At 35.8% G+C, this 13,818-nt stretch overlaps 1 protein-coding gene across 4 annotated transcripts in view; it reads right to left on the bottom strand.

The window, feature by feature from the left end:
- Positions 1 to 13,818, bottom strand: part of DNAI4 (dynein axonemal intermediate chain 4) — a 57,550-nt gene that overhangs the window by 41,266 nt on the left and 2,466 nt on the right. For 2 of the 4 annotated variants that reach the window (XM_084872593.1, XM_084872594.1), the window contains exons 2-5: positions 10,776 to 10,950; positions 6,057 to 6,241; positions 4,620 to 4,732; positions 1,831 to 1,987 (exon numbers count right to left, since the gene is read on the bottom strand). In XM_084872593.1, the coding sequence (XP_084728719.1) occupies positions 1,831 to 1,987; positions 4,620 to 4,732; positions 6,057 to 6,241; positions 10,776 to 10,950 (630 nt within the window). Of the gene's footprint in view, positions 1 to 1,830; positions 1,988 to 4,619; positions 4,733 to 4,992; positions 5,167 to 6,056; positions 6,242 to 10,775; positions 10,951 to 13,818 lie in introns of those variants that run through there. The other 2 variants (XM_084872596.1, XM_084872595.1) reach the window with 2 other exon arrangements.

The raw sequence follows: 13,818 nt of genomic DNA, 5'->3' as shown, positions 1-13,818 counted from the left end.
TGGCTTCTGGCTGAGCAGCGCTCGCACTGACCACCTGGAGGCAGCTCCTGTATTAAGTGTCTACCTCCTGGTGGTCAGTGCATGTCATAGTGACCAGTCGTTCTGCCATTGGGTCGATATGCCTATTACCCTTGTATTATATAGAATACAATATATTAGTGGTTAGGGTCTAAATCTAGGGTTTCTTATTTAGTTTAACTCTCATTTATAATGGCTTTTAAAAAGCAACTAGTAATCTTTATGGCTTTACTGTGCTTTTACCAAACCTTATCTGAGGAATCTTAAGAGCCTAAATGGGTATATTTTCCTTCAGAGAAGACTTGTGCTTGCTTATCATAGTGGCTAGGAGATCCTGCTAACCTGAGAACACTGGAGATAGTTAAGATCTTTTAAGGGTCTGAGTTTAATAAAAGAATCTCTCATTTAGCTTTTTCAGTTTGTTGGAGACCCAAGACTTACTGTGAGTCTAGATTTATGAGTTAATATAACATTTGCTTCTAACATCTCTCACTCTTTCACTCTTTGATGATTTCTTATCTATCACTTTGTTCTTTTTCTCTTTCCTTTTTTTTTTTTTTTTTTTTGGTCCTGGTAGCTTTCACATTTGTCATATGAAATTTTAAAAGTATATTATTCAATATTTTATATTTGAGTAAAGCAACAAACAGACTGTCAAATTACAGTGGGGAGGGTAGGGAGATATGGGGGAGATAAGATATCAACCGAAGGATTTGTATGCATGCATATAAGCAAAAATCAATGGACGAAAAACTTTGGGGAGGGAGGGCATGTATGGGAGTGAGGGGCAATGATAAGATATGTACACATTTAATACCTTAATAAAAAATAATATGCAATTATAAAAAAATAGTTTACATTTGGGTAAGAATAATATCCCCAAAATTATTTTAATGTATGTTTTTAGTACTCTGCATCATATTCAAATTATATTTGAAGCTACATAATCTAAATAACTACATTAATAATTTATTTGTAGTAACTATATCAATTTCAAACAGATCAGACTTCAGAACAAGGAAAATCATCAGAGATAAAGATTGGTTATTACATAGTGAAAAAGGAATCGATTTTTCAAAGACGACAATCCTGAATGTGTATGCGCCTAACAGAGATTCAAAATACATGAGGCAAAAACTAGTAATCTGTTTATAGTCATTAATAAAGAGAAATGGAAAATCTACTCTAATATAGTAAAGTCAATTATTTTCCCATAACATACATTCCCTTCTTAAATTCTGAATATAAAAATGTCAGTCCTTTCTTTTTCAATTGAAAACTTACATATGCATAAAATCATTAAACCCTATACTGACGCTTGGAAACTTCCTTTATTTATTTTATGACTTATCTTAGTAGTTCCTCTACTTTTAAAAGAATATGGTAAAGCTATGGGTTCTTCCTCTACACAAAGGTGCATACAGCATAAACACTTCAAGTATAATTTCACAGGACACATAGGGTAACAAATAATTTCACCCACCATGCACATACACTACAGTATTTATCCAGGAATCCCCCAGGACAGAAACAAGAATAAGAACTCCACTCAAACGGTGTAGCTCAGAGGTTGAACGTCAACCAATGAACCAGAAAGTCATAGTTGGATTCCCAGTCAGGGCACATACCTGGGTTTCAGGCTTGATACCTAATAAGGGACATGCAGGAGGCAACTTACTGATGATTCTCTCTCATCACCCTCTCCCTTCCTTTCTCTGAAATCAATAAAAACATATTTTTAAAAAAATAATAAGAAACTCTGTCTTAGCATTTAAATTATAGAAGTAATATAAACAATTGAACCATACATACAGTATTTTGTCAGCCTCATCAGCTTCTACAGAAATCATGACTGTTGGTAGGTCAAATAATGTTATTGTTTTTGTCTCTGTGAGTAGTATGTCTACCATCTTCTTTAGATCTTCTTTTGTTATAGCTTTTTTGGTTGTTTTCTTCGTAACTTTTAACTCTAAAATGCACAATACAAATAATTTGCTAATTGCTACTTTAAAATAATAAATAACTGGGAACATAATATGCAAACTTCCTTTAAACCTAAACAAATTTCTAGTCTATATTTACAACAACCTTTTGTTCTTTGTCCTTCTTATCAGTTGTCTTTTGATTTAGATTACAGCCTGCCTCTAATCATCTTTACCAAGAGCTAAAGACTCTTCATCTGAAATTCTGGTTAAATATAGGATCAAAATAGGCTTATTATCCATGCAAATAATACATTGAAAAAGGTTGGCCTCAAACTTCTAAGCTAGCCAGAGGTCCAAGTTTAAAAAAAAAAAAAAAATCATTCAGGACTGGGGAAGTTCGATTCAGGTAATAAAAAGCCATGACAAGGTATTTAGGTCACACAGAGTTCAATGTTTTCTGTTAAAAACAGGATGTGAAGCAGGAATCCATGAGTCTTTGAGAAGGGTAAAGCTTGGATAGCTTTAGAAAAACAAAACTTAAGGGTGTACACTTTCCACATATTAAGGCTCAGTCTCCTCTTAAGAAGTTCCAAAGCCTGAGAAAAACACTTCTCTTATGACCTAAAAAAATTCAAGTTATTAATTCCAATAATTCCAGAAAAGCAAGAGTCTAATCAATCTTCTACTTAATGGCTGATTTTTGCCTGGATCTCTGTATTAACCATTGTCTGAATGTTGCTTATATTAAGAATTTGCCTGGAACTCCCTCATTTATATATATAAAAGCCTAATATGCAAATTGTCCCCTCAGGAGTTCTACCAGGAGACCGGGAGTTCGATCACTCTCTATGACATGTGCTGACTACCATTGGGTGGCATGGAACAAAGAAAGGCCTCAGCTGGCAGTCAGCAGCTAAGGAAGGAAGGCCCCGGCCGGCAGCCAGAAGGACGTCTCCAGCCAGCAGCCAGAAGGCCCCTATGGGCCCTGATCACTGGCCAGGCCTAGGGACCCTACCCATGCAAGACTTCCATGCACCAGGCCTCCAGTACACCTATAGAATCTATCCCCTACAGCTAAAATGGCTGTACAATTAGATCTTGACGGCATATCCCTCTCTACCTGGAAAAGCCCACAAATTTATCAATTTGCCTCACTTGCCCTTATTTACTTCCAGAGATGGAGAGAATACATCTTCTCCATTCCTGATAGTTCTTCCAGAAGGAGTGAGTTCTAGTGTGACAATCTTGGCTCCTCTCCACACCTTTATTCATGATATTCCTTAAGAGGGTTGGGATAGACCAGAGGTGGTCTAGATTCTTGAATGAATGGGTAAGTGGGTCTGTCAAATTTGAGAATTCAATAAAGTCCTGCTATTGAATGATAATGTCGCATTTTGGCTCCAATCTATCATAGCTACTCTTATTATATTTTTCAATTAATTCAGAACTGTGTGGGGGAAAGGCATACTATCACTTGGCTAAGCTCAAAGACCCCACTAGACAGCAATCTGTGAAACCTTCTTTGGTTACTACTTGGCTAGAATTGGTGTGATACAATTACACTACAATTGAGTCACAAAAGCATTTTATTCATATCCCTCCTCACAAATGGATTATATGCAAATTAAGATTCTTTCTTTATGAGTTTATGTAAAAGATAAATAGCTGTTACTTATTCATTTATTTCCTGATAAGGGAGATGTGACATTTTCCTTCTTCTGCCTTTAATGTGGATATGATAATACCCAGAGCTGTGGGAGATATATATTGAGATCATGAGGCACCAGGCAAGAAAGGGCTTAAGCCTTAAGGGAAGAGAATGATGGAGCTGCCAATCCAGAGTCTGGCATAAATAAGTCACAAAATTAAGGCCAAAAGTTATCTACTTCTTAACTTCTTTTAATGTGGGGAAAAAATAAGCCTTTATTTGTATAAACAAATGGTAGTATGTATCCTCTTGTCAAGAGCATTTCTATTACACCAAAAATAAGAGTCCATCACCAAAAAGGAAGATTCCATCAAGCACTTTCCCAACCATGTCAATATTCTCACTAATCTTTCATTATCATCTTAGAGGAAAAGACATTCTTACTCTACCCCAAGGCAAATGCCCCTCAAGTAGGCACCCCTTCCTTCCAGTACTTCTGACCAACCATTATTTCCTCATTCTTTTACCTTTACTTTCATAATCTTTTGCATTATTTCATCTTCTATCCTTGGCTTGGAACTGGCCTCTACTCTTCGTTCTCACAAATAACTATGATATTTAAACCCCAATTCAAATGTCAATAATGTTCTTTGTATGAACATTCTCTTTTTTTCTCACCTCAAAGGAGCTAATATTTCCTTTGTAAGTGCTCCCATCACATTCGGCATATATCTTATTACAGCATTGATCACAATGTATCAGAATTATTTGTCTCTGAGTAAAAAGCTGAGGTCTTTTAAAATACACTCTGATTCTTGAAGATGGTGGTACAGGACAACCACCTTGGGAACTTTTAGAATTATATGGATAGTTACTACCCTGGTAATGTTCATGTTCCTACTGCACAAACGAGCATTGGGGAATCATTACCACAGTTCTTCCATCTCAAGTATCCAAAAAATAATGAGCATATTTGCTAAAGAAATATGATGGTCTGTTACTGCAATAAACAACTGTATTTTCATTACCTGTAACACTAGGCAGTCCTTCCCGCTTATAGGCTGATTCTTCTAGGTCTTCTGCTAATGACTCAGTAGTTGATAAACTTGACTTAGAAACTGTACTGCTTCCTAAAACTGACCTTTAATAACAACAACATTATTCATTTGCTTAGATGTCCTTATGGATAATTAAACATATAAATGAAAATATCAGATTGAGAAACCAATTATACTATAATCATAAGCAAAATTGATAAAAATTAGTTTTTCAAACATCAAGTTGATTTTTTATATTCTTTAAGTAATGTATTTTAGAGATAACACATCAAAACTATACCTAAAGTCCTTCAATGGATTCCCAATATATTTAGGGCAAAAACCTAGAATATAGCCGACCTACCTAGACTCTCCATCTTCAATATAACTTTTATCTTCCATTTTTCTTTTTTTCTTCTTCTTTTTTAATTTTATTCTTCAATCTTGTAGAGCATTCCTACTTCAGGGCCTCAGCCTAGAATACACTTCCTTTCATTTTTCACCCGGTTTCTGCTCATCGTTCAAATCCCATCTTAAATGTGACTTATTCATTTTGACAAAAGCTTTCTCAAGATTTACTTAAAAGAAAATCTATGTATTCATTGGGCAATCAGTATATTAAAGAGTTCCAAAATAACTTCCTTAAATACATGGACTTAAAATTACTCCAACATATTAACTGCGGTTCCCCCCCCCCCTTTCTGTCTATAAAGTCCCAACTGCACACCAAATGGGTGAGTCAAATTTAATGGAATATCCATTGTTTTGCTGAGCACACTCACTCCCCCACCCCCAAATCTCATGCCTAGTTAACATCTGGAACTTTTAATTTGTCAGATTGAAAATTACACACTCAAATATTTCCCTTTAATCTTTACATTGATTTAGGATACGCTGATTCATTAGTGCAAAGATCTGAACTTCTCTACTAGAAGCATTCACGAAATGTCAAGTGTGCTAGTATCTACATAATAAATGCATAACATTTCATTTACAAGAAAGAAGATTATAAAACAAGAGAGGAATCAAACCCTAGGAGAATAGGGATTTGCATGAGAGAACAGGTGTGAGGGAGGGGAGCAAAAGCCACTCTTTTCCATAAATTGCAGCATAAAAGAAACTGAAGAAATATGTCTGTGGGTATGTAAGACTAGCCTCCTCTTTTGTTTTTTCAGGAAATATTGAGTAAAGTTTATATATTTTTTTCACTAATGTTTTGGGGTGAGTGTAGGAGAACTTAAGACGTGCAGATTAGATCTATTCTACTTCTAATTAGATCTAATTATGAGATCATAAAGATGGTACATTAGGATGACAGAGTGGAACTTGGAGACTGGGGACAATAGACATCTAAGTTACATATATGCAACTAAAATGAAAAGAAAATGTATATAATATTTTTTAAAAGTATAGAACAGTATACTCTACCTTGAAAACTGCCCTAACATACTAGGATTTAGTGTATTTTGAAAAAGGCTGTGGGAAGCTACATATTCTGATGTAAATGATCCTTCTCGTGATGTCAATAGTTTACTTGGCTTTGGTGTACCAACCAGTGGATCTGGTCGGTAAAGAGGTCGAGGAGTAACATCAACTCCATTTGCATCAAACACCTGTGGGAAATGGTAATACAAAATTAAATAAGTAAGAAAGATGAGGTTCCTAGAAAATAGAAATAAAAGTAATAGGGGAAAAAAGGTAAGTATAATGTTTCTGGGTTAGAATAAACATGAAAAATTGAACAATAAAAGATCTTATGCTTAAAAAGTTTCTAAAGGAGGTGTACATTTTAAGTCTTATGTTTTACCTATGTGTAATATATAATATTTAATTTGAGAAAATTCAAATAGAAAAATGTTATTCATCCAGATATTTTTTGTATATTTATTTTTTTGTATGAGCTTTAAAAAACTTACTTTTCACTTATCACTTTATTAATAAGCATTTCCAGATTACATAAAGGGGGGGGGCAAAAGTAGGTTTACAGTTGTAAGTATGCGAAGCAGAGTTTATTCTTGTATTATTATTTATTAACTATTCCATTATTTTCTATTGTATTCAGGGGTCTTCAAACTACGGCCCGCGGGCCACATGCGGCCCACAGAGGAGTCTGATCCTGCCCGCCAGGTTTTTTGGGCAGTGAGCGCAGCCGAAGTGTTACAGTAGGAATTAGTAGTTCATATAGTCCGGCCCTCCAGCTCTCTGAGGGACCGTGATCTGGCCCCCACTTTAAAAAGTTTGAGGACCCCTGTTCTATTTGAACAACTATAAATCTATTTTTGCCTGACCCTTCATTCTTGGTTTGTTTTTGGCTAACTTTTCATCTTTTTAATAATGAAATTTAACATGTACAGAAATGTAATGAAACAAAATCATACAGTTAAATAACATAAGGCAAGTTATGTTAATAATCACAACTAAAAAATTAAAACATTGATAACACCTCTGGATCATGAGTAGGGCCTCTAGTCCTTGCCCCTTCTGGATGATAGCCATTCACTCCTTCCAGTGAAAATTATTAACTTAAGTTTGGTAATCCATTTCCTTTCTCCTTTTCATAGTTTTACTAGAGGTCCAGTGCATAAATTCATACACAGGTGGCCCCCTAGGCCTGACTGGTGATCGGGGCCGATCGGGGTGGGCCAGCATGGGAGGGGAAGGCAGGAACCATGGGAGGTTGGCCAGCCAGAGTGAGGAGCTGCAGGAGGTTGTCCAGCTGGGGGGAGGGCCTGCAGGAGGCTGGCCAGCCAGCAGGGGGGGAGGTTCCAATTGGGGCAATCAGGGCCAGCCGGCCATGGGAAGGGGCCACAGGAGGTTGGCTACGGGAGCACACTGACCATCAGGGAGAAGCTCCTGCATTAAACATCGGCCCCTGGTGGTCAGTGCACACCATAGCAACTGGTCAACTGGTCATTCTGGTTGTAATAGTCGCTTAAGCTTATATATATATATATATATATATATATATATATATATATATATATATACACACATATATATAGATTAAGCATGCATTCCTCAACAATAGCATTTACTTTTTATATAATGTATGGAAGTAAAATATGTACACAGAAAGTACACATATAAATGTATGGCTTAATAAATTTTTACCAACTGAACACACCCATGGACCCAGTATTCAAATTTAAAAACAGGAAATTACCAGAATTCCCGAAGTTCCTTTCATGAGAGTTCACTGTCTCCCACCAAAATTATTATTCTAATAACATGGATTAGTTTTGCTTGTTCTTAAACTTTATTTAGATGGAATCATATAATATGTACTCTTTGGAACTGGTTTCTTTTATTCATTATTATATTTGTGACATTTTTTCATATTATTAAGTATAGTAGATAGTTCATTTTCATTATTATACACTATTGCATTTTGTGAATAGTCAGAATTTTATTTATTCTATTGTTTATGGACATATCCATGTAGTTTTTTTGTTTTGTTTTGTTTTGGCTCTTACAAATGGTGCTACTATGAATACTGTTGTGTGTGTTGCTAAATATGCTGTATGCATTTATGTTAGATATGTACCTAAGAGTGGAATTTCTAATGAAGCATCTTTAATAGATACTGCTAAAGTTTTTGCAAGTGGTTTCCACTAACTATGTATGAAAGTTGATGTAATTTAGCTTTGCCTGTTTTTAAAATTTATATAGTCATATATTATGACATTCTGTCATTTTTGTTCGACAATATGTTTTTTCTATTTCTCCATGTTGTTGCATGCACATTAGTTTGTTCATTTAAAGATGATTGTAAACTAATCTGTTGCATTAGTATTACATATCTTTTTTCCATCACTTTTTATTTTATTTTATTTTATTAATATATTTTATTGATTTTTTTTACAGAGAGGAAGGGAGAGAGATGGAGAGTTAGAAACATCAATGAGAGGAGAAACTAAGATGGCAGCATAGGTAAACACCTGAACTTGCTGCCTTGCACAACCATTTCAAAACTACAACTAAAAGACAAAACGCACATCATCTGGAACCACAGAAGGCTGGTTGAGTAAAAATTCTACAACTAGAAGAGAAAAGCACACTGAGACTCAGAGGAGGTGTGGAAGTGAAGGGCAGAAGTACGGAGGCGTGTGTGTGGAAAGGGCTGGCAACTAAGGACACAGCTGTCTTTTTCAATCAGGAGGGAGATACAAGCTCCCGAATGCTATGAACTCCAGTTCCAGGTGAGACTCCTGGGACCCAGACTCATAAAGAAGGGAAACTGGACTGTCTGGCATCAGGTTAGAACCCGAGGGCAGCTTTCTCTCAGAGGTGCTTACAGCAATTACTATGGGACACTGAGACCTGGGGGCCTTTTAGTGCAAGGCTAAAGGTCAGCCATTGCCGTTTGCTCCGCCCTGAGACTCTGCCCAACCCAATTTACAACCCCACCCCAGTTGCGTGCAAAGGCTTTTGCACATGAATGGCCTGGCCCTTTGCAAACTAAAATTACCTAACAAAGTGCAGCTGGGTCAGGGAGCCCCAGAACTTCCAAAAGAAGGCCCAAGATTCCACAGCAGCTTGCATTGCTTCATAGTTGGGCCTCATCTGGGCACCTCCAAACCCCAAATAAAGAAGAGGAATCTGAAAATCTCTCCATAGCTCCTGCTGAGTGGACTCAGCAGAGCAAAATTTGCACCTCCTTGAAGATCTAAGAGCCAGTGTACCCATTGGTCAGAGTGGGACCATGCAGATTATAACTCCTCAGATCCATAAGGCAGACTCAGTGAGCACCAAAGCTTATATTTTCCTCTATCTCTTTTTTCAATGTCCTGTAGTTTTCTGAGTACAGGTCTTTTACCTCCTTAGTTTATTCCTAGGTATCTTAATTTTTTTTGTTGCAATGGTAAATGGGATTGTTTTTCTAGTTTCTCTTTCTGGAGTTCATTATTGGTGTAGAAAAAAATCCATAGATTTCTGGGTGTTAATTTTGTATCCAGGTATGTTGCCAAATTCATTTATTAAGTCTGTTAGTTTTTTGATGGAATCTTTAGGGTTTCCTATGTATAATATCATGTCATCTGCAAATGATGACAGTTTTACTTCTTTTTCAATATAGATACCTTTTCTTTTTCTTGTCTGATCACTATGGCTAGCACTTCCAATATTATGTTGAACAGGAGTGGTGAAAGTGGATATCCCTGTCTTATTCCTGTTCTTAGGAGAAATTGTTTTAGTATTTGCCCATTGAGTATAATGTTGGCTATAGATTTGTCATATAAGGCTTTTATTACATTCAGTTATGACCCCTTTATTCCCACTTTGCTGAGTTTTTATCAAAAAAAGAGTTGGATTTTGTCAAATGCTTTTCTGCATCAATTGATAAGATCATGTGTTGTCTCTCAAGTTATGTGATGTATCACGTTTATTAACTTGCGTATATCGTATCAGCCTTGCATCCCCAGAATAAATCCCACTTGATCATGGATATGATCTTTTTAATGTATTGCTGGATGTGATTTGCTAATTTTTTGTTGAGGATTTCAGCATCTATGTTCATCAGGGATATTGGCTTATAATTCTCTTTGTAGTATCTTTATCTGGTTAATTTTGGGGGAAAAGTCTTAGGAGGATTGGTGTTAGTTTTTCTTAAAAAGGCAATTCTTAATAAGTCTTCTAATGAGATATAATAACCTTCTTTATGACAACTCATTTAATGAAATTTTCTAGAGTACACTGCAAAGAAGAGGGGATGGCAGCTGTACAATCTGTATTATAGCTAGATTAGTCACAATTACTATCAAACCAACTAATTCTTAAGGTCACAAGTAGACTTTTTTCATTCAACTCCAATATTATTACCAATAATGAATTATAGGAGGCAACTGCCAATATTATGTTGTAAAATATGTTACGTGGTAAAGATGAATAAAATCAATATATCAATATTACGACCCTAGCTGGTTTGGCTCAGTGGATAGTGTCAGCCTGCAGAGTGAAGTCTCGGGTTTGGTTCAGTTCAAGGGCGCATGCCTGGGTTTCAGGCTCAATCACCAGTAGGGGACATGCAGGAGGCTGCTAATCAATGATTCTCTCTCATTATTAATGTTTCTCTTTCTCTCCCTCTCCATTCCTCTCTGAAAACAAATAAAATATACTGGGGGGTGGGGGATTGGGGGAGGGGGGTATTACCTGTATGGCTGCCTTTGTGGTAATCATTTTTTCTGTTTTCATCTCTGGTAGCGTCGACATGACTTTTGTTAAACCCAGTCTGCTTGGGTTCATACCAAGATATCCTTTTGTTTGAGCTCCTTTTATTGTGCCAGAAAAGCCAGTAACAGACTTCCTGTTAAGTAAAGCTAAGCTCCTATATCAGGAAAAGAAAACAATACAGAAGATCCACAACTGAAGAAAAACTAACCAACAATAAAAAGAGACTTTCCATTAGAAACATGAAAACAATCTAAACATATAAATAAGAAATACTATTACTAAAGAGCTCATTATGTGTAAGAATAGATCTAGAATGTTTATATGCATTATGTCAAATTTTTCACACAATTCTAAAAGGTTGCTATTACTATTATTTATACTAATTATTTATATGAAATCATAGAACTTTAGAGGGAAACATTTCTAGTAGAGTTGAAATTTAAATGCAGATAGTCAGATCCAAAGTCCACACTGATTTCTGGGTCTGTTCCCTTATCTGTATAATGGGGATGATAATAGTTTCTAATTCATTTAATCCTCATTATTTGAGGTTTAAAATAATTTATGTTATGGTTAGGAGGTGTCTATCATGTAGTAAGCACAAAAGAGTATAGAGTGCAGTTACACAGGCAGATTAAAGCATAATCATAAGCCTGCCTGAACAATTACATAATAATTTTTAATAAGTTATCATCAAAATGTTTATATCCTAGAGAAAAATTATTTTACTTTTGGATCTACTCTGTAAAGTTTCCTAAGACAAAAAACTACCTTATCATTCATTCTAGTACTCTTATTATACTAATCTGCCCTGAGATTTTAAAAGGGAAATAGATTTTCAATAAAACTTTTAAAAAATATATATTTTTATTGATTTCAGAGAGGAAGAGAAATATTGATAGAAACACCAATGATGAGAAAGAATCACTGATTGGCTGCCTGTGGCACGCCCCACACTGGGAATAGAGCCTGCAATGGGGGCATGTGCCCTGACTGGAAATTGAATCATGACCTCCTGGTTCATAGGTTGATGCTCAAGCATTGAGCCACTCCTGTCCTGGCCAAAGAAAATGTTTTAATAATAATTTTACTTTTCAAATCATAAATGACCAGACTACAGTAAGATATTTTTGAAGACATTAGTACATTTATTACGACTTGACACTATGTTGTTGTCCATTCCTCTACTAAAATATAAACATATTTAGGGCAAAAACTTTGTCTTATTTATTGCTATATCCCTAATTCAAAGGGCAGTGCCCATTATGTTGTGGGGCACAAAATAAGCATTTTTAAAAATAAATGACTAAGTGAATTCCATTCATGCTACCATATATCTTTTTTAAGTATTCTACCTGTCCTCCCCAGTTCAGACTCTTAAGTGACTTTACCTCAAACATCTCTAAGAAAATAAAAATAATCAAGTAAATTCTCCTTAAATTATTTTTCCACCTTTATTATATTCTTCTTCTTCATCCTACAAACTCATATAAACCCAAACCCATTTTTCTTCCTCTTTCAGTAAAAGAGTTCCCATTCTTATCTCAAGCTATCTTTCTACCTATGCTTTGAAACTTGTCTCTTACTACTCTCTCAGGGATACCTCTTCATCAATAACTCCCTGTCTCCTATATTTTATTTCCAATCTTTCCCCCTTAGCATATAATTATGCTTGTCATCCTTTAAACTTAAAAATCTTTCCTTTAGCTAAGTCTTCCTCTATTGCTACATTTCTCCTTCTTTCATAGTCTAACTTTTAAAAATATTGTACTAAACAACTATACTGGTTACTTCCTTACTCCTCATATTTGCTTCATAATTCACTACAATCCAGTTCTACCCTCTCCTCTTCTACTGCTAAAAACCATGTTTATCATGTCCACCATTTATAACCCCAGCAATTAGCACTCTGCCTACAACATTGAGAAATTAGACAGAAAATACAGACTTTTTAAAAGAAGTTGAAAGAAATTCCTGTAGCCGTGTTTCCCAAACTTCTCTCATGATGAGAATCACCTGGTGGAGTATTTAACACTTCTTAGTTGGGATTCAGGAATCTGTATTTTAACAACTCCACCAAGTGATTCTCATCATGAAAGTAGTTTGGGAAACACTGCTGTGGCCAATTATATTAGAAATTCATAATACATGTGTAATTATGTTAGAAAACAGATGTTCTCAAATAGATGAAAATTAGTGGGCAATAAGATGATTTTAGGAGATAATCACTCTGAAAATCACTTTGTCTAAAGCAGGGGTCTTCAAACTACGGCCCGCGGGCCACATGCAGCCCCCAGGGGAGTCTGATCCTGCCCGCCAGGTTTTTTGGGCAGTGAGCCCAGCCAAGGTGTTACAGTAGGGATTAGTAGTTCATATAGTCTGGCCCTCCAGCTCTCTGAGGGACCGTGATCTGGCCCCCACTTTAAAAAGTTTGAGGACCCCTGGTCTAAAGAATAGTCATGATACAAGAGGGCAGGTAGCTCTACACTCTTAAGTTTGCTAAAGCAGGGACTTAATTTTTAAAAAATATTTTTATTGATTTCAAAGAGGAAGAGAGAGGGAGAGAGAGAAACATGTAAGAGTTAAACATCAATAGGCTGCCTCCTGCAAACCCTCCACCAGGGATTGAGGTTAGGATTCTAACGGAAAAACTGGATAACATGCTCAACAAATGAAAATTCTAAAAATCAAAGGAAATAAATAAACACAGAAGTTAATAGAAAAGAGAAACTGAGCAGAGAAATGGGATAAAAGCATTGACCAATGAATTACTGGTAGTTTTTAAAAGAGATTGTTCAATAATGGTTAGCAAAATAGGAAAGACCTAAATTAGGAAAAATTGGAGTGAAAATTTGATAAATTCATATTCCATGTGATTTTTTTCAAAGGGCAGAATTAAATCCTAAAGAAGATGAGAAGTAACACATGTATTAGGTCAAACCATTGTATACTTTAGTATCTGTCAAATTTTAATTATACAACATGGCTAACTCGAAATGTTAAGGTTATACTACTTCCCTTC

Source organism: Pipistrellus hanaki (assembly GCF_964339955.1).
Source record: "Pipistrellus hanaki genome assembly, chromosome: 2".
NCBI classification, from domain to species: domain Eukaryota; kingdom Metazoa; phylum Chordata; class Mammalia; order Chiroptera; family Vespertilionidae; genus Pipistrellus; species Pipistrellus hanaki.
This window is presented reverse-complemented; position numbering and strand designations above follow the sequence as displayed.